Below are 20538 nucleotides of genomic sequence, written 5' to 3'. Positions count from 1 at the left end.
AGTAAATTAATGTCAATATTAAATGTGTAGTCTAGAAGGAGGATCATGCACTAAATATAGAATCACAAGCAGGCAAACAACATTAATGCTTCTTAAAACTTGCTATTTTATCTTGTTTTATATGTTCTGTTGTGGATTTTATCTGCTTTTACAAATTGTTTATGCTGTGAAGCACTTTGTAACTTTGTATTGAAAGTTATTATTATTGTTATTATTATTATTGCTGCGATGAAACATGCTAATTTGAACACATCCTTCTCAGAGTTGTATAAAGGTGAGCTAATACCTCGCAGAGAAACAGGAAACTGATACGAACAAATACAGAGACGAATATTCATATATCGCCAATGTAATGTGAGAAATGCTTGCACCTCTTACACATCCATCATTCTTAATCCTACACATCATTTGACAAACCAAAACTAACCAAGAAAAATGGTAAAGGTGTGAGTCGTCAAGCAGCGCCTGCACAGACCAGAGAAGTACGACTTAAGTCAAAGTTGATTCTCTATTTCTGTGCTTTTTCAGGAAAACTTGGATGATCCAAGCGATTTGCTGGGAAATGTCAAAGTAAGTAACTGTTTATTTAATTAATTGATTAAAGTTCAAATCCGGTGCAAAATCATCCCATGGTCTTTTTCGCCATCGAGACATTTTTTTTGTGTATAAACCAATAACAGAGAAATCCTGGACATGCGCTAACAGACGGACATGGCTAATAGTGATTAGCTCTCGCTTTTTTAACAACTAATACTGCTTAAAATACCACCAAACCACTGCAGTAGCATGAGAAGAGTCTCTACACATTTTATTTATTAGTGGTTAAAAAAGCCGTTTTAATGCCTTCACCATACTGCCCCGAGCTAATCACTGTTAGCCACGTCCGGCTGTTAGTGACTGTCTCGGATTTCTCTGTCAATAGATGTTACATGATAAATAAATATGTAAGTGCCAAAACAGACCATGGGATGATTTTGCACCGGATTTACACTTTAATGTCATTACTTTACATGGTAGCGACACAAAAAAATCAATAATGTATATTTTTGCGTGGTGGCTTTGTAACCAAGCTTCAATTGTAATTTATGACTAGCTGATGGGTGCATTGGATGATGGGGATTCCTCAGTGTGTAGCACAGTGGACTACCAACCACCTGAGCCTGAACCAGAAGAAGTGGAAGAAGAGGAGCCGGAGCCAGTGGAGCCAGAGGCCTGCTTCACTGACGGTGTGAACAACCGCTTTAACACCGGACCGTTTAACCACAAACTGTAAAATGATCTTCTCACACACACGCTTTTGTTTTTCCCCTCTCCTCAGAGTGTGTGAAGCGCTGGCCGTGTCTGACTGTGGACATCACCCAAGGTAAAGGCAAGAAATGGTGGAACCTCCGTCGGACTTGCTTCACCATCGTGGAGCACGACTGGTTTGAAACCTTCATCATCTTCATGATCCTCCTCAGCAGCGGCGCTCTGGTGAGTGCAGCAAACTTAGAAACGTTGACTGTTTTATGTTAACGAGAGGTATGTGTATCCATGTTCCTCATTTCTTGCTTCGGCAGGCGTTTGAAGACATACACATAGAAAGACGCCGAACCATCAAAATCGTTCTGGAGTATGCCGACAAAGTTTTCACCTTCATTTTTATCATCGAGATGCTTCTTAAATGGACCGCGTACGGCTTCAAGACCTACTTCACCAACGCCTGGTGTTGGCTAGACTTTTTCATTGTAGATGTAAGTTTTGGCATCTTCATCTAAAGCTCATCTGTGCGCCTAACTTTTCCACAGGACGTGCGTGTAAAAGACGTGTTTTGTGCCAGATAGAGTCCGTGGTAACACTTGAATAGGAAATGTTTTGATTCTGTCACAGATTTCCCTGATTAGTTTAGCTGCCAACTGGATGGGATACTCTGAACTTGGACCAATCAAATCCCTCAGGACTCTCAGGGCACTCAGGCCTCTTCGAGCGCTGTCGAGATTTGAAGGGATGAGGGTACGTCATTGGCCGCGCATGCACGTATTTTAGAAAGGTGCATGGCTAACATTGGTTTAGATAAGGCAAAAGCTGTGATGTTTAATGCGTTATCGCACTAATTTGACGAGCTTTCCTCTACGATGTGTGTTGAATGCATGCTTACACCATGGGTGCTGCACCAGAGCTGACTGAGGTAAGAGCTAGACTAGCCTGTTGCTCACTCTTACAAAACAACTCTGAATATTTCTATACATTTCTATATACAGTAATCCCCGCATTGCAACAAAGTCCTCTCTTGTGTGCAGGTGGTGGTGAACGCTCTTGTTGGAGCGATTCCCTCCATCTTCAACGTGCTGCTGGTGTGTCTGATCTTCTGGCTCATCTTCAGCATCATGGGAGTTAACCTGTTTGCTGGGAAGTTCTACCGCTGCATCAACACCACCACGGGGGAGCTTATCCCCATGACGGAGGTCAACAACAAGAGCGACTGCATGGTCCTCCAAGAGGCCACGCAGGAGGCCCGCTGGGTCAACGTCAAAGTCAATTACGACAATGTGGGACAGGGCTACCTGTCACTGCTTCAAGTGGTGAGCAGGGCTGTTTCCATTCTTATACAATTGGAAATAAGATTGTTGTAAAAGTTGTTGAAACAGTGCTCTGTATTTTCAGTCAACTTTTAAAGGCTGGATGGACATCATGTATGCTGCCGTTGACTCAAGAGAGGTACTTATTATTTAGATCACTGCACTTAGCACAAAATAATGTGAATACAAAATTCAAATAAGCCTGTGTGCAGAAGACCCTTCATTTAGTCTGTTATTTTATGTTCATATATACTTTTGATGAATTACAATATTAGGTAACGTTTTAATAACTTAACTATTTGGCTGGGTATCTTTTTTTATTGGGTGTTTGGATAAAAATAAACTAAATTAAGTACACTCCCCTGTACTTTAAGACAGGGGTGTCAAACTGATCCAGTAAAGGGCCGTGTGGCTGCAGGTTTTCATTCCAACCAAGCAAGAACACACCTGACTCGACTTACTCAACCACCTGAACTGTCTTTACACAGGTGATTTGTTGGACCAGGTGTGTTTTTGATTGGTTGGAATGAAAACCTGCAGCCACACGGCCCTTTACTGGATCACTTTGACACCCTTGCTTTAAGATAATTGAATATGAAATATATATGTGACAGATGGTGAGTCCGGTCTTTGGATCAACAAGTGCTCTTCCAGACTAGTGTCAAATTCCAGTGTAACCTTTTTATCTTGTGTCTCCCCCACTCTGTCTCACAACCATCTTTCTTACTTAATAATTTAGTAACAGGGTATTGTCCGCTTTCCCTTAAATTCTTTAAGATGCTTTAAATGTTTCTTTGTAGGTGGAGGAGCAACCTTCCTATGAGATCAACCTCTACATGTACATATACTTTGTCATCTTCATCATCTTTGGCTCTTTCTTCACGCTCAACCTCTTTATCGGTGTCATTATTGACAATTTCAACCAGCAAAAGAAAAAGATAAGTATACAACTACATCAATACAAAAACGTCACTATACTTAAGTACATAGAAGTTGTCACCTATTTAAAATACCTATAATGATGTTTGTATTATGTTGTGTCTGCACTTTGGAGATAAAGACATCTTCATGACTGAGGAACAGAAAAAGTACTATGAGGCCATGAAGAAACTCGGCTCCAAGAAGCCACAGAAGCCGATTCCACGCCCAACGGTATGTCATTCGTTAACAGCTGATCCAAATGTTTACTAGAAAGGCACTCAGAGAGCACAGACCTCCGCCAAGGCCATGTCCTATCTCGCAAAGTGAAAAATAATTAGTGTATTCTTCGGGTCCACTTTAAAATTTAAAGGATTATTCTCTGTCCGATGTTACACCCTGGGGCCAGGAGTTTTCCCGTAATCCTGCTGAGAAACAAACAAACCGAACCAAGAACTTAACCCTGCTTGGCGGATCAACGTAGCAAATCGAAACGTAACGAAACAGAAATTCGTACGAAAACAAGCGCTGACAGACCAATGGACCAGAAGTCGAAAGGCACCAAACTGTAAGTGCAACAACACACAAAAAAACATTACCTAATCGATTTTAGTCAAGAAAAGGTGACAGTTAGGGTAAAGCATGAAAAAACTTAGGATTTAAGGATTAGAAAAAAAACTGCAACGGACCGGAAGTCAACTGTTAATAAATTTGCCAAACTGGAAGAGCAACAACGCGCTTAAACAACGGTTTTAGCCGACAAAAGGTGACGGTTAGGCATGAAAAACACTACTATGGACCAGAATTGAACCCCGCTTCCCTGGCTTAAAGTCGACCACCACCCCTACCGCAGCACATTACTTTTCGTTGTTATATGTTCGAAAACTCCATGAGAACAGCCTGGGCAGCTATAACCACAGTTCAAATCAAATCAAATCAAATCAACCTTTATTTATACGGCGCTTTTCATACAGAAAAGTATGGCAAAGTGCCTCACAGAGATGAACAGAAAAAGAGAAACATCAAATAAAATCAGGAGAAGAAAGTTAAAAGAACCCAACCCTCCCTCACAGTCATGCACAGGGACATACACAAATGTATATACGTTCATTCACACATTCACATAAACACACACAGCCACGCTGACACACAGATACACAGACTCACACCTATACAAACACTAGCTGTCACTACAGAGACATGGCCGGGCAGCGAGACCTGAGGTACAGAGGAGTCTAGAGGAAGCTACCTTTGGGGGGCCAACCCCACCGGGAGAGGTCCCAGTCCAAGGTCGCAGGGAGCACCACCTCAGAGACCACCCCAACCCAGGCAGACAGGAGGCTCCGCACCAAAGTGCAGAGCCCTCTAGCTGCCCGGGCCGGAACTGTCCACGGGAAAAGCACCCCCAGCGGCCAGACCAGAGACAACTCCCAATCTGGCAGGCCCCCTGAGGAAACACTGGAGATTAAAAACTGTTGCCTAAAACAGTAGAGGGTTAAAATATGGAGGCTAAAAACACGAGGGACTAAAACATAAAAGCATAAAAGCATAGAGGCTAAAACATGAAATAGAAAATAAAAGCATAAGAGCTTAAGACATGAGGCCATAAAAATAAATAGTTAGGAAAGACTAGTTGAAAACTATAAACGAGGTAACCCGAAGACACATGAGCTCGGCATGCGTGGCATGTCGGTGTGATCAGTGACCCATGTGTTGACCCTTTCTGCACACTGCTGGTGTGAACAGGCCAAATGACCCTGTTGGAATTGTGTTTCTGTCCCTCGCCTCCCCCCTTTGACCCGCAGAACCTAATCCAGGGAATGGTGTTTGACTTCATCAGTCAGCAGTTCTTTGACATCTTCATCATGGTGCTCATCTGCCTCAATATGGTGACCATGATGGTGGAGACTGACAACCAAAGCGCGGAGAAGGACGATTTCCTCTTTAAAGTAAACGTGTCTTTCATTATCGTCTTCACCGGAGAGTGTGTTCTGAAGCTCTTTGCCCTACGACAATACTTCTTCACCAACGGGTGGAACGTTTTTGACTTTGTCGTGGTCATCTTGTCCATCGCCGGTGGGTTAATTATATTTCTTAGAAACTGAAAAATTGCTTCTGTGTTTTGAAAAGAAGACGATAGGTGTTCATATATTGTCTCCTTTTGTTTCAGGTACAATGCTCTCAGACATTATTGAGAAGTACTTTGTGTCACCGACTCTGTTCAGAGTGATCAGACTGGCCAGGATAGGCAGGATTCTGCGTCTTATTAAAGGAGCGAAGGGCATTCGGACGCTTCTCTTCGCTCTGATGATGTCACTTCCTGCCCTATTCAACATTGGCCTCCTGCTCTTCCTTATTATGTTCATCTTTTCCATTTTTGGCATGTCAAACTTTGCCTATGTCCAAAAACAGTCTGGAATCGATGATATATTTAATTTTGAGACGTTCGGCGGCAGCATTATCTGCTTGTTTGAGATCACAACGTCAGCCGGCTGGGATGGACTTTTACTCCCGATGCTTAACAAGGAGTTCCCAGACTGTGATCCAGACTTCGAGAACCCCGGCACGGATGTAAAGGGTAACTGCGGCAACCCGCTCATAAGCATGGTGTTCTTCTGCAGCTACATCATCATCTCTTTCTTAGTGGTGGTCAACATGTATATCGCCATCATCTTGGAGAACTTCAACGTGGCGCAGGAGGAGAGCGGTGACGCACTCTGTGAGGACGACTTTGAGATGTTCAACGAGACTTGGGAGAAGTTTGACTTAGAGGGAACACAGTTCATTGAGTATAGCCGGCTCTCAGATTTCTGTGACGCCTTGCAACAGCCGCTGAGGGTTGCCAAGCCCAACCGGCTTCGCTTGATTGAAATGGATCTGCCCCTGGTCATCGGGGACAGGATCCACTGCCTTGACGTCTTAATGGCCGTCACACAGATGGTCTTGGGAGACACGGTGGAAATGGCGGCAATGCGGGAGAGCATTCAGGCCAAGTTCATCCTGAGCAACCCCACCTCGGACTCGTTTGCACCCATTACCACGACAGTGCGCCACAAAGAAGAGCAGATGGCTGCTGTAGTCCTTCAGAGGGCTTACCGCCACCACCTGCTGAAGCGCTGCGTTCGCCACGCCGCCTTTATGCACCGCTGTAAGAGGAAGGGTGGAAAGGACGAAGGCGAAGATCCGCCAGAGAAAGAGGGCATGCTCGCACGAAGGATGGGAGTGCTCTACGGGAGCAACGTGGAGCTTCGAGAGGAGATGGAGCAGGCTGATATGGAAACTCTAGCAAGCCAACATCCTCCGGATCCCGAGACGCCGCCACATTACACAGAGGCCCAGTGGGATCCAGAGCCCCCCGAGCCAAATGTCATGGTTGTACCTGTAGAAATTACTAATGAGGTTTTATTACATTCTGCCCCGAACCCACACCTCCTCATCCTACATGAAAATCTGAGAGAGACGATCGTATAACAAACAATTGATCGTCTTCCTCCTGTTGTTTTTCACATTGGATGAAGAGGCTACACAGCGCTAATGAATGGTTAAACTGCATTTTTGTTCATTTTCATGCAACAATCAAGTGTCTTTTTGGGCTGAAGGTTAAACTGGAGGACAGTGTTTTCTCTTATAATAACCATATTGACATCAGCGAGTGTAACCACCATGTTAAATGAGAATGAATTTGGCTGTATAAACAAAAAAAAACGGTATTAATGTGCTAAATATCCAATTGCCAGTTGTATATTGGTGCGGCTAAATAGTTAAATTTGACATTTCCAACGTAATGACACAAGTAGTTATGATTTTAGCCTCTTTCCCACTGGACAAAAAACCCACTAACACCCACTAACATCTGTCTTTTGTCTTTTGTGGGAAAGGTAACAATAAGCGTTCAGTCCCGGGATAAATGACTCTGCAGTAGTCACGGGTATTTATCGGCTCCAGCTCCGATCGGCAGTGATGTGTCACAAACATGTCACCTAGGTGGACACGCTAATTTCCGCCCCTTTTTTTGGTGCGATGCTCTAACACGCCGCTTTCTACTATTTACTAACCCTGTTTTTCGGCGTGTCAGTGACATTAAAGGTGACACACACTAGAACGAAAGAGAACAGAAAGACACGCTCCTCTACTGGCAGAGGGAGAGGAGTTTATCGCCTATTTTTACTGGGTTTTCATGCGTTTAAAAAAACCTGCATATGCGTGCTTTATTGGGCGGGGAAAGGGTTTTACTATCAGCCCTGTTGTTGCAACGGTTAAACAACATAGTGGACCAGTAAATAGATATCAGTAATTTTTCTATGAACAGTCATTTTAACGCATGCTGTGGTTGAAACCAGCAATAACTGTGCTTTTGGTATGGCTATTATCAGAAAAACAAACTGTGCGCCCCAGTTTTTAACCAAAGAGTAACTTGAACAACACTTGGAGAACCTGAATGATCAGATTTCATGCTGTGTTGATGTCACACACACACACACACACACACACACACACTCACACACACACGCACACGCACACACACACTGTGGACGTTTAAAAGCAACGTGATATGCGGTCGTTTCGCTTCCTCTGAGGTGACGTGAATGCAGCACTATTAATCCAACTTTACAGAGCAATATTTGATAATTATAGTATACACTCAATATCATTTTACGGCTAAAATGGTACATTTGTTTTCATTTTTGAAAAATTGAACAAGGCAAAATCCTTCTCCTGATTACTTTGAGTCACTTTTTTTGTGGATTCTCATCAATGTGAAGGCTCTACTACAACTAGACACTACGGTGGAGTTGGCTTTTACACGCAAATGAATAGCTGGAAAAATAAGGCTTATCTCGATCACATTTACCCCCGTCTACCAGTGAAACCCAGATCTCTGTTTTCTTTATTGGTTAACCATAACATGGGCCAGCTAATGCAGTTAACATCTGAAGGCCCCGTTTATATTGCACTATTTTTATCCCTTCCAGGTCAAGTTCGAGCAGTTGACTGTGTAAGACTGAGAGACCTCCCTGTTTTCTAAGATGAGTTCAACACTGATACAGTATATGCATGTCTTGTATATGTTTTGTCTATTTTTTTTCCCCGTCCCGTCAGATAGATATCAAAACTCAAAGCGAGCAGTCACTTGGTTTCCATTTCAGCATTTAAAGGCTGTAACTGTAAACTTGAGATGTGGTGTTTACGTCCACATAACTGCAAAGCTCCCCGTCCACTTCAGCTTTATTTGTCTACTTAATAACAAGAATTACTGCAATTTTTTAAATACTTGCTGCACGTTTTAAATCAGGATTTGCCTCAGGTTGCATCAAGGTTGTTATTTGACTTGAAAATAATCTGAAACACAGTTTAGGGTTTAGTTAAATACACGACTCTGAAGTTAAAGTAATGTGTTCATAATCACACCAATTTTCATATTCACAAATCTCGATGTGCAGAAGTCAAGTCGAGTCTGTTCTCATGTAAAAAAAGGCTGCTTCACTTGCTGTTGTTTAAGTCTTAATTGAATTTAAAACGTCTTACTCTGAACATATATATACACACGAACAACATTAGCACTTTTACAGTTTTCTAGTTTGTTTTTTACAATAGATCATAGACGATTGTCTCTTGTTTATGTGTTCAGCACTGTTTAAACATCAACCCTGGGGGATTAAAAAAGGAAAAAAGAAATCACGAATGTTTCCTCTGGGGTCTCTTTGTCTTATCCTGCTGCTGCAGCATGGCAGTTATTCTGCAATGTGACCTGCAGCATCCTTTATGAGACCGACACGCTGCTGCACGTCGCTCAAGTCTCCTCTGATGGTACAGTCAAATTCACAACACCGTCTCCTCCTTTTGTTTACATTTCTAAGGGAGGGAGAGCTTTACTGGTACACCCACCCACAGTCAGTGCTGCCTGTATATACATTTTCTTTCTGTATTGTATATTTATATCATTTTGTTATTGTAAAAAAATTGTAACTATATTGTGAGAATAAAAGACTTATTGTAGGGAAAAAGTAGGATGGGAGTTTATGTTGTTACTGCCATGGATGGATTTACTGAAGAGGCCCAGGGGTCCATAAGGACAGGGGCCGTGGAAAAACACATAAAACGACCACGAAGAGATGCTAAATGACTTAAAAAAGACATAAAAAGACCAAAAAATTACTATAGGGATGCAAAATGAGCATGAAGAGACAAAGAAATGATGACAAAAACAAGAAAAATGATTAAAAATAGGTGTAAAACGACCACAGAGAGAAACAAAACGATGACATAGAATTGTAAAATGTCTAAAAAAAGATGTAAAACCACGATAAAAAGATGCAAAATAACTAGAAATAGAGGTTAAACAGTTACAAAGAAGTATAAAACAACTTAATAATGGATGTAAAATGACCACATAGAAAAACAATTTTCACATTGACCCCAAAAAGACACAAAATGAGTACAAAAGCACTGAAGGTAGACTCTTTTAATTTGGGTGTTGTGTTCCTACGTAGACAGAGTATTCATGGACGTACGATGAGCCAACGGGCCCCTCTTACATGTCTGTCCCCAGGGGCCCAGAATACGTCCATGAATACTGTCTTATGTGAAACTATGCTGTTGCACTGAGGCCCTCTGGTGGTTGTGCTGTGAATAGGCCACACTGCCGACTGAGAGGCTCCCTATTCTGTTATTTTACGTCTCGACTCTGGAGGAAATGCATCGAGTTTGTGTGAAATCATGTTGTGCAGCGACAGATTGACGCACATTTAGTGCATCAGCGCAGCAGGACGATGCATACGGAGCGGCCTCAAAATAAACAAAATCAATTAAGCAATTCAGCAATTAAGCCATATCAGCCATGAGCTTCATACAGTTTTAATTTCTCTCATCTCTAGTGTTTGAATTTCTCCTCTTAAACAGAATTGCTCATTTCATCTTGTGGCCCAGTCGCTGTTTTTTGTGTGCGAGCGACAGAAATAAGCACAGCTACTTAAAAGAAATATGGAGTTTCTTCTTTATTTGCATACTTTCTTGTGGTTGCACGCTCCACCTTGTCCAGTGGTGACTGAACGTACTTAAGAGTGGTGTTTTGGTGCTTTCAGGTTTGGCTGCCTGGCAGAGTAGTGCTGCTTTATTCCCTGTTGCTATTAATATCAGGATACCTTCATGTCCAGCCAGCACAACGTCATCTTTGGACGGCCACCATTGCTTATGAAAAATGACAGGTCCTAAGCTCGACTGATTTTCTGAGTCACCTCGTATTAAAATACTTTTTCGAGGGAGGTACAGCATTTCCTGTCAGGGTTGCAGAGTTGTATCTCAGCAGTGTATCTCCTGATCACGCACTGTGAAAACTGGCCGAGCTCCAAACAGCCGATAAAAACTGAGCGGGAAATGCGATCGGCTTGGCTGACCTGAAAACTTCACTCTTGACTGCATGTGGATGTTGCACCACAGTCTTCAGCTGTTCAGCAGTTCTGTTATACTTTACGTACAGTATAGACACACATTGACGATGTTAACATGCTGATGGTTTGCAGGTAAAGTGTTTACCGTGTTCAAAAGTGTGGCTGAGGCCCATGGGAATACCTGCGAAACTAAAGTGTTGGATAAATGACCATTTTAACCTAGCTCTAGATGAAAAGTCAGGGGACATGGAAAGTTATGGTTTGTTACAACTCATCATGATGGAGACACGGATGTCATCAAGTAGTTGTTGGGACACGTCAACCTCGAGGTGGCGCTGGAGGAAAAGTTAGAGGATCCTCAAAGTCATTCTCGGGACCATTAATGTTGGAGCCATTTGGGTGGTTTTTGCTTTATATTTTGAAAAAGCTTAAACTTGATACTTTGTGTATTGGTATATGACGTCACAAGGGGGCGGTTGATTGATGGTTATGGGTCACGTCGCGAATTTAAGTGGTAAATCACACAGGTTTGTAGTTTGAGCATGTTTGTTCAACTGCTGAGAGAAAAAACAAACGGCATGCACGCACGTAACTCAGAGTATGAATGATGAACACAATTAATAAAAACAAAATATAGTTTAAGTTATTTGCGCAATTACTAACACCTCAACAGACAACTCAAGGTATGTTCGTCAGGGACACAATCTAACTGTGCATTTTTCCCCTTTTCACATTGTTCTATCTAACACCTCAGGATAGACTTTAAAGTGTAATTCCAGCGCGAAGTCATCATATGGTCTTTTTCGGCACTTACATCAAATAAGCCGTCAAGACACAGTTTTTTTTTTCGTGTAACAACTATTAACAGAGAAATCCAGGCTCTAGTCTCCAGGAGTCTCTAACATACTGACATGGCTAACTCTGATTAGCTCGGGGCAGCACGGTGAAGGCATTCAAACTTCTTTTTGACCACTAATGCTGCTGAAAATAACAGCAAACCTCTGCAGCAGCATGAGAAGAGTCCCTACACAGAAAACAAAGCACCAACAACGTAGTTAGTGAACCCAGAGTTTATTTAAAGAGTGTTTTAAAGACTTACTTACTGGCCCCTGTACCAGCTCCTCTCATAGTAAAGTCCATTACAGTGGATTACCAAAGTCAATCCCAAAGGAAGGAGCCCATTGGTGCTTTGTTTTGTGTGTAGGGACTCTTCTCACGCTGCTGCAGAGGTTTGCTGTTATTTTCAGCAGTATTAGTGGTTAAAAAAGACCTTTGAATGCCTTCACCGTGCTGCCCCGAGCTAATTAGTGTTAGCCACGTCCGGCTGTTAGCGACTCTACTGGATTTCTCTGTTAATAGTTCATACACAAAAAAAAACTGTCTTGAAGGCTCATTTGATGTTTGTAAGTGCCGAAAAAGACCATGGGATGATTTTGCGCCGGAATTACACTTTTCAGAAATTTTACTTCATATGGTAGAGACAAAAAATGACACTTTAAGTCCATTTACCTTTAATTTCTTTGATTGTGTAGTTCCTGACACTTTTTAAAGGCGAATATCTTGTTTAACATTTGTGAACTTGTTCAATGAAAAGTACGACACCAAAGAAAGTAGGTTTGTGGAATCAGTACTGAAACTCCAGGACTGTATTGGCATGGGGATCGGGAAAAGTGCATGAATGTTTGTTGTTATCCTGCAAATTGTCTCAAAAGCTCTCCAGCTGTATCTTTCAAACCCCCCCAATCCATCTTGTTTCATCCGTCCCTAAAAATGAAACACGAGTGAAAGAAACATCGGTTCAAACGTGTGGGTTGTACAGAGTTATTTTGGTTTGCTGTTACAGCGCTCTTCCCCTCATTTGCCTGTGTGGTGATAGACAGAGGACCCACTGGTGCAGACACTTCTTCTCACTTGGTCACAACAGATTCATGCCTGCAGAGAGAGTTAGACCTTCGCGAGGACATCAGCGTTCAAAATACTGTTCATGTCATCATGCACTGGTTGCTGGCTGGATGCTGTGGCCTCGCTTTGATCAATATCTCAGGTAAATGTGATTTCTTGCCATAATCAATTTAATTAGAGACTGAAAGATGGAGGAAAATGATGCAAACGACAGTTACTGTAGAGTCGCTGTGCTAAGTATGAATTATGAGAGTTATTACAGCAATATAATTATAATTTAAGACTTCATAATCTCTTACGCAGTCATTTAATTGTTATATTTTGACTGTTTAACCACAGCTACGATGCATACAATAGTTTTGCATGTTATTTTTGACTGCACGGTTCCATCACTTCCTGGCCATCTGGGGCAAAAGAGGAAGTTGTCTTCTGAGACAAAGACTTGTTATTTTAATATATTGTATTGTTCACCTTTTAAAAGCGTATATAGTAAACAAACCACAGCATAACCTATCTAATCCCAACATGGACAAACAACAAATACATCACAACTTTGGATTAACCAATGCATTAACTCAATTATCCTCTTGTTATTTAACAAAACAACCCTTTTTACAGCCTACATCACTACTTATCATGAAACTATTGATTGATAAATAAAGGGCTGCAACGAATATTTATTTGGATTACAAGAAATCTGGCAATTTTTTTAATTTTTTTTAGATAAAATAGATTCATTTGTTTAACTAACGTGCCAAATATTCAATTACCAATCATATAAAAACACAGAAAGCAGCAAATCCTTTCTTTGAATAAGCAGATTTTCTGTACATTTAATTCATAATCAAAATGGTTTTGGATTCTTTTTACATACCGGTTTATTATTAATCGCTGGTCCGTCATAACTCAAGGTCGTCTCACTCTACATTAACAGCGCGGCGTTCAGAGCTGACACAATTAGTCGATTAATTAATTAGTCAGAAAAGTATAAATTCATCGATACTCTTATCAAGCAAAAGTGCCAAACGTTCACTGGTTGCAGGTTCTCAAAGACAAGAGTATATTTTAAATGTCCATGTGGAGTCATTGTCTTTTTTTCATTATTTAGATTATTATTTTATCAACTAAATTAGGAATCTACTGTCAGACCCGGGCAGGAATGAGGTACACAGGTTAAGCTGGCGTTTATTCTTAAATCCAAAACGGGAAGCACTGAGCTAATAAAACATAAAACAAAGTCGCTTCAAACAGGAGGAAAGGAGGGCTGACAAAGAGGGCACACGGAAAAAAGGAAAACACGAGAACATGAGCGTGACAATACTTAATCTTCAAGACAAGAACAAGGCTGTGGTAGCGATACCGGTACTTCTCGCTATCACGGACGAAATATTATGGCAACGAGACAGGGGAAGACACAGACTACATACACATGAGGGGGGGGGCACAGGTGGAAACAATCACGGGTCAGGGGAGGACGTCACACCGGTGACACAAGAGGAAGGGCAAGTGACCTGAAACGAGAGGAGAGTTACTCTTCAAAATAAAACATGAAATTCACAAGACAGAAAACCCAACGACAGGACAGGACAGACCTCACCGCGGTGTGACATCTACTAACTCACAAAAGTAATCAACACACTAATCCATCATTTTAAAAAAGTATTTATCAGTTGCAACCCTCTTAACTAGGTTATAATTAACATACTTATCATTGTAAGCAACTGTAAGTCTTATTTTTAATATAGGCGTAAAATAACGGTATGATTTTTGGATTCAAGCATGTAACCCTCCAAACATCAAGTGTTGATGACGTGTATAACTCCACACCAACTGAGTATCCTGCATTAGCTGCTCTTCTTTGCATCAAATGTGTCGAAGCCAGCGTAACGTTAAATGCATTCAGTGTACTTATCAACTGCCATTACAGCCAAATGATCTGCACACGTGTTTGAGATTTACAGGAACTGCTACTATAACTGTGTCACAATGTCCCTCCACCTTTCTCTTCTCTGCTCAGTGGCCGTAAAACCCTCTGAGCTCCTCACCCAGAAGCCCCGGTTCTACGGTGTGAAAGCCAGCCGCCACGTGGAGATTTACTGTCTTTTCCCAGAGAAAGTCCAGAAGCCCAGGGTGCAGTGGTACAAGGCCGAAAAGTACGATATGGATCAAAACAGAAGTGAGATAAAGGCAGGACAAAAGTTTCAATTTCACAGCAGGGATACGGATCCATACGCCTCGCTCTACATCCATCAGGTGAACTTGCAGGACAGCGGAGTGTACTACTGCAAGATCGACAATACTACATGGGGAGCTGGGACTGCACTTTACGTTGCCAGTGAGTGGCTGTGACAACATAGAAAACTGTTCACGTCTCAAAACACCAGCACTAACGCACATCTTCCCTCTCACAGGAAACATTAACGTTGCCGAGGCTCAGTACAGAACCAAGATGAAGGACGGTCTCATGATCCTCCAGGGCCTGGTGTTGGCTGTGTGCGTCGCTGCTATTCTGCTCCGCAAACGACAACTGGTGAGGCAGAAGATGACCAAAACATTATAGGCAGATCTGCGCCTCACCGTGCTGCACCGTTGAGTTTAGTTGGATAGGATTGAGGTGGAATAGAGCTGAGGGTGTACACAACAATATTCATATTCAGCGTCAAGTAAAGCAAAAATCAAGGAAGAATTAATTAATTAAATGTGACAAACTTATTTTTTAGTTTACCACGGATGGATCACTGAACGGGCCTACCGGGCACAGGCCCAGGGGCCCACCGGGCACAGGCCCAGGGGCCTACCGGGCACAGGCCCAGGGGCCCACCGGGCACAGGCCCAGGGGCCCACCGGGCACAGGCCCAGGGGCCCACCCGGCACAGGAAGTCAGGCGCTAAAATGGTCCTGAAAAAAAAAATACAGAATGATCACAACGAGATGCTGAATGACAACAAATATACACGAAATGACCAAAAATGAGACAAAAAATGACTAAAGGGGTGCAAAACGACTATAAAGAGGTGCCAGATGTTTGAAAATAGACACAAAGCACCCACACAGACACAAAATTACGACAGACACGCAAAATAATTACCACAGAGAGAAAACGGCGGCAACATAGAAATGTAAAATGTGTGTTAGAGCAGGGAGAAACCTAAAACATGCAGGACAGTGGCTCTCTGGGACAGGAATTGCCCACCCCTGACCCTAACCGTAACCTCTAACTGTAACAAAATGCTGAAATAATTCTGTGAAGGCTTACAGTAAAGGACCGGGGGACATAGGGATGACCCTGTTTACGTTAGGCTACTCCAGACACCAGAGTCCTTTTTTTTGGCATTTATAATTGTTAATTCTGGTCATGTATGAACGTGCCTTTGCAGTGTGTTCATCAATAGCACGGGCTACAACGTTCATTTTCTCTTTTTCAGTTGTTCTTTCTTTCTTTCTTTAAACAGATGGAGAAGAGAGACAGCATATATGAGGAGCCTGAAACTGATCACATCTATGAGGTTTGTTTAAATGCCTTCATTTTACAGTTACATTAACAAGTATTGATCCTTTACTGAAGTAATAATACTAATAATAGTAGTAACAGTAAGCAAAGGTTGCCTTTTATATTATCAGCTAAATTTACTTTACGTTTGAAAGTCAAAGTGCTCGTTGAGCAGCATATGTGCCTTGTCATTGTTTTACTGTTATATAACGTTATGATAATGTCTCAGGATTAACATTACTGTTGCATTAAGTGTATGTTGCATTTTACTGCTGTAGACGTAGTTATTTTTGTGCATTGGTGAAGACGTGTATCAGTGAACACACATCACAGCTGGGTCTTTTATCATGATTACATGTGCAAGAAGCTCATAACCACCAGTCTATCTTGATCTGATAATGCAGGTCTCAGTTGTTATTTTAAAATGTGTTGAAGTGGTAGCTGCTAAACCTTTATTTGCATTATGTACTGTATATCATGAGTTATCTGCAAGAAACAGGATGTACAGAAGCACAGATATGCCATTATACCATCATGAGACAGTTATTTACGTTATCCATTAAGCACAAACAAGCTCTGCACTAGTCACATGATAAGGTTACACAGAGGAGACACTGAACTGCGTCTGACCTGACAAAACTACGATTATGAATTACAAATATCCAAAATTCCAGCAACAGGACGCACACACATATACGTGTCGACTGACTTGTTTCTGTCTCTCAGGGTTTGGCGATCGAGACGTGCGGAGGCGATCTGTATGAGGATCTGTCTGTGTACGCCCAGCCTGAAGGAGCGGAGGCCCCGTGGGAGTGAGACGGCCTCGCGATAACTTACAAGTTCTTAATTATATAAAAGTGTATATATAAAACATATTCTCACTCCCAACTCGTCACAAACGGACGCTTGGTCAGGAGCCCTCGGCGTCGCCGTTTCAATGCTCAGGGTGCACCTTTGGCGTCGTTTTTCAACCTGCGGGGCAGGGTTGAGTTTAGGCCGCACAACTACTTGTTGAGGTTTAGGAAAAGATTGTGGTTTAGGTCAAAATTAAACCGTTTGTTGCGGAACTTTTGCTTGTGAGGTTAGTTAAAGTGTTTCTCGGTTGTCTGACCAGTTCATCCACCCCGACCTCTTCCCTATGCCGAAGCTTGGCGCTCTATAAACTACATTGTCTCACAGCAGGGACGTGCAGAGGCAGTGTTGCATACACACAAAACAAAGCAGCAACAACGTAGTTAGTGAACCCAGAGTTTATTAAAAGAGTGTTTTAAAGACTTACCTACTGGCCCCTGTACCAGCTCCTCTCATAGTTAAGTCCAGACGTTTTAATGCTTTCACCGTACTGCCCCGAGCTAATCAGTGTTAGCCATGTCCGGCTGTTAGCGACTGTCCCGGATTTCTCCCTTAGTAGTTGTTTAAAATCGTCTCGATGGTTTATTTGATGAGTGTATTTGCCGAAAAAGACCCCGGGATGATTTTACGCCGGAATTTCACTTTAAAGCTCCTCCAGAAGCCTCCTCTCTTCACGCTCCTCGTCTCCTCCAGCTGCATGTAAGGGATTGAAAGATCCTCCACCATCAAGGAGAGAGGAGGCAAGGAAGCGTAAGTGAGCATAATGAAGCAGACGCACAGACGGTAAAGGGCGTCCTGTGCGTCTGCATCAGAAGCTGAGCCCCACTGACCAAGCTGCTGGATTTGAGGAGTTGTGAGTGAGAACAAGTCGGTCGTTAAAAGTCGAGTGATTTTTCATTTTCTTCTAGTTTTAAATATGCAAAATCATACTTGTACCTAAACGCTTGCTATGTGTGCTGTTGATTTGATGCTATTTCGTGACACTGGGGTGAATTAATCGGATGTGATCTGAAGTGTGAAGAAACGTTTCTACAATTCAGATTTGACAGCTGACATGTTTGGTGCTTCAGAGGCTTTTTTGTTTTTTAATATTATATATATCTTTTTGATCTGAATGTTCACACAGAAATGTGTGTGTCCGTGTGTGTGTGTGCATCAGAGCATGGCCACACCACTTATTCACATTTGATTATATTCAAATATATATATTTTACTTTTGTTAATGTGACAGGAATTAAAACAATAATCATGTTTCCATTTGCAGGAGAAAGTATTTTTATTATTGACGTTTAAAGGTAAAAATGAATAAATAAATAAATAAACAAGTTGATCAACAACATGTTAGTTTATAAATATAAATCAAATAAATACATGAGAAAACAAACAACTCAGCAGGCTGCATAAATAAGTAATAAATAAATAAATAGATAAATAAAGAGTTTAGCTGATGAGACTTGAAAGCAGATGCTCGGCTCTCATCAGATGGGTTTTCATCTCCTCCCTGATCAGCTCCCAGGCTTCAGCACTGTGACCCTGCACCCAGGACAACATCAGCGTTAAGGAAACATCATTCACACTGAAAACACAGATTTACTGACTGATGGATATCAGCCTGGGAATGTTCTTATTCGCCCAGGTCATCGCTATCCTCAAAGCAATTTCAGTCAAAAGCAACTGGACTGGTTGATGGACAGTCCCAGCCTGGTCCTGGTCCTGGTCCTGGTCCAGTCCCAGCCTGGTCCTGGTCCTGGTCCTGGTCCTGGTCCTGGTCCAGTCCCAGCCTGGTCAGATGCGTACATGAACTGATGAAGCCTCTTGGATGAGAGGTGAAACGTCTTCCCAGACAAATAACCAAGTCCAGTTGCTTTTGACTGAACTTGCTTTGAGGTTAACTGACTGATGGATAGAAACACTTACCATTGGCTCCAGGACGTGGTGTGAGAGCCTCTTGAAATACATGTGCAGCTTCTTGTTCTTCTTCTTGTGGCCCCCGATCTGAAAGAATCACAGGGAAACAAACGTCTTTAAAAATACACGTTTACACATATTTCACCTGCAGACCTGTGAAGCTGAGCCGTCCCTCAGGAGCAGAAACCTCATGACGTGTCTACATGTACTCACACAGCCGTGAAGGCCGTCAGCCTGCTGGGACACGACACTGAGGAAGTTCTCCTCTGTGTTCTCCTCCCATGATGCAGAGCTGTGATCCTCCTCAAACAGGGACACCATCTCCTCCAGAGTCTGGACTGTGAAACGGAGTTTGTCCTCAGCCTGAACAACAATAGGAACAGTTATCACACTTTAGAAACAGCTGTTCTGGAGGAAAAACACAAATTTAACAGGTGTTTTTCTTTCATAAAGGAGAGAAATGAAAGATATTCATCCCAACATTGAGGCTGACTCACTGATGCTTTGGACGCCTGGTGGTACAGGTGATGAGGGAAGTCCACTTCAGGGGCCTCAGTGGTGTTAGTGGAGTTACTCGCCTGCATCACACACAAACACACACATGATGAAGGGAACACACAGGAAAGTCAAACTCACTCACTGACTGTTCCAACAGAAGTCCACTCACCATGGTGTCGATGAGCTGCAGAGAGTCTTTACTGTGCTGTCTGAACTTATGATCCATCCACCTGCAGCTCAGCGAGGAGCCTGAAGTGAACACACCGAGAGACAGGAGCACGAACAAGATGCTGCTGAGCATTTTGAAAACAGGTCCAAGTGTCTTTGTGTAGAGCAAAGAGAGGTTTCTGTGTGTGGAGCAGGTGATGTGATGGAGCAGAGCTGCAGGCACACATTTATACTGCAGAGAGCGCACCTTTCATTTCGCTTTCCACACCTAAACACGGAGCTGCGCTGAGCTGCGGCTTTCACGCAGTCGGTCAACGTTAAAACATCAAAGTTAAAATGTCACACGTTCAGGATTTAAACAGAGTCCTTATGAAAGAAATTTCCCGCAATAAAAGCATAAACAAAAATGCAAAACGTAGAAAAAGCACATGATAGAGTTCCTCAATAACAAGACAGACGCGGCTCATTAATATTGTAGTTTACGGTCCGATATTGGAAATGATGGGATTATTATTGGGATATTATAGATTTTAAAGGCCAAACTGAACTTTTTAGATGAATGAAATTAATTTAATATAAATATTGATTTTGAGAATAATCCTATAATAATGCTTTTCCGTTATTTTAACATTTATTGACGTTATTTCATTATTGATCTTTGCAGTTTTCACCTTCATTGTTTGCATTGCATCACCCCGTGTGGATCCTAATTGTCATGAATCATTAACATAGGTGCTGGGCTCGTGTCCACCGGATGCCGTGACACGGGAAGTCCCATAAAGAGAAAATGAAAGGAGCGTCGGGACTGCGGCTCGCGCTGTGACGCTCGTTCACAATCGATCGGTGACCGACATTT

At 42.3% G+C, this 20538-nt stretch overlaps 3 protein-coding genes across 3 annotated transcripts in view; 2 read left to right on the top strand and 1 right to left on the bottom strand.

Moving 5' to 3' along the window:
- Positions 1–9365, top strand: part of scn4aa (sodium channel, voltage-gated, type IV, alpha, a) — a 29683-nt gene extending 20318 nt beyond the window's left edge. The window contains exons 17-27 of the mRNA XM_083933010.1: positions 529–570; positions 1094–1226; positions 1319–1473; positions 1560–1733; positions 1870–1992; positions 2280–2561; positions 2644–2697; positions 3359–3500; positions 3613–3710; positions 5282–5552; positions 5647–9365. Of these exons, the coding sequence (XP_083789136.1) occupies positions 529–570; positions 1094–1226; positions 1319–1473; positions 1560–1733; positions 1870–1992; positions 2280–2561; positions 2644–2697; positions 3359–3500; positions 3613–3710; positions 5282–5552; positions 5647–6947 (2775 nt within the window). The 3' untranslated portion in view covers positions 6948–9365. The remainder of the gene's footprint in view (positions 1–528; positions 571–1093; positions 1227–1318; positions 1474–1559; positions 1734–1869; positions 1993–2279; positions 2562–2643; positions 2698–3358; positions 3501–3612; positions 3711–5281; positions 5553–5646) is intronic.
- A 3448-nt stretch (positions 9366–12813) lies between these two features.
- cd79b (CD79b molecule, immunoglobulin-associated beta) lies at positions 12814–17965 on the top strand. The gene is made up of 5 exons (XM_083933368.1): positions 12814–12908; positions 14784–15101; positions 15178–15296; positions 16219–16272; positions 16983–17965. The coding sequence occupies exons 1-5, from the start codon at positions 12857–12859 to the stop codon at positions 17070–17072; spliced, it is 633 nt and encodes a 210-aa protein (XP_083789494.1). The 5' UTR covers positions 12814–12856; the 3' UTR covers positions 17073–17965.
- Positions 17966–18548: 583 nt separating this feature from the next.
- LOC310960440 (interferon a3-like) lies at positions 18549–19815 on the bottom strand (the record flags this gene model as incomplete). Its single annotated transcript, XM_083932145.1, has 5 exons — positions 18549–18641; positions 19026–19103; positions 19230–19379; positions 19514–19594; positions 19684–19815. 5 exons carry the CDS (start codon positions 19813–19815, stop codon positions 18549–18551), a joined length of 534 nt encoding a protein of 177 aa, XP_083788271.1.
- Positions 19816–20538: the final 723 nt, after the last annotated feature.

Source organism: Echiichthys vipera (genome assembly GCF_963691815.1).
Source record: "Echiichthys vipera genome assembly, chromosome: 18".
In the NCBI taxonomy this organism is placed as follows: Eukaryota; Metazoa; Chordata; class Actinopteri; order Perciformes; family Trachinidae; genus Echiichthys; species Echiichthys vipera.
Note: the sequence above shows the minus strand (reverse complement) of the source record. Positions and strands in the feature narration are given on the sequence as shown.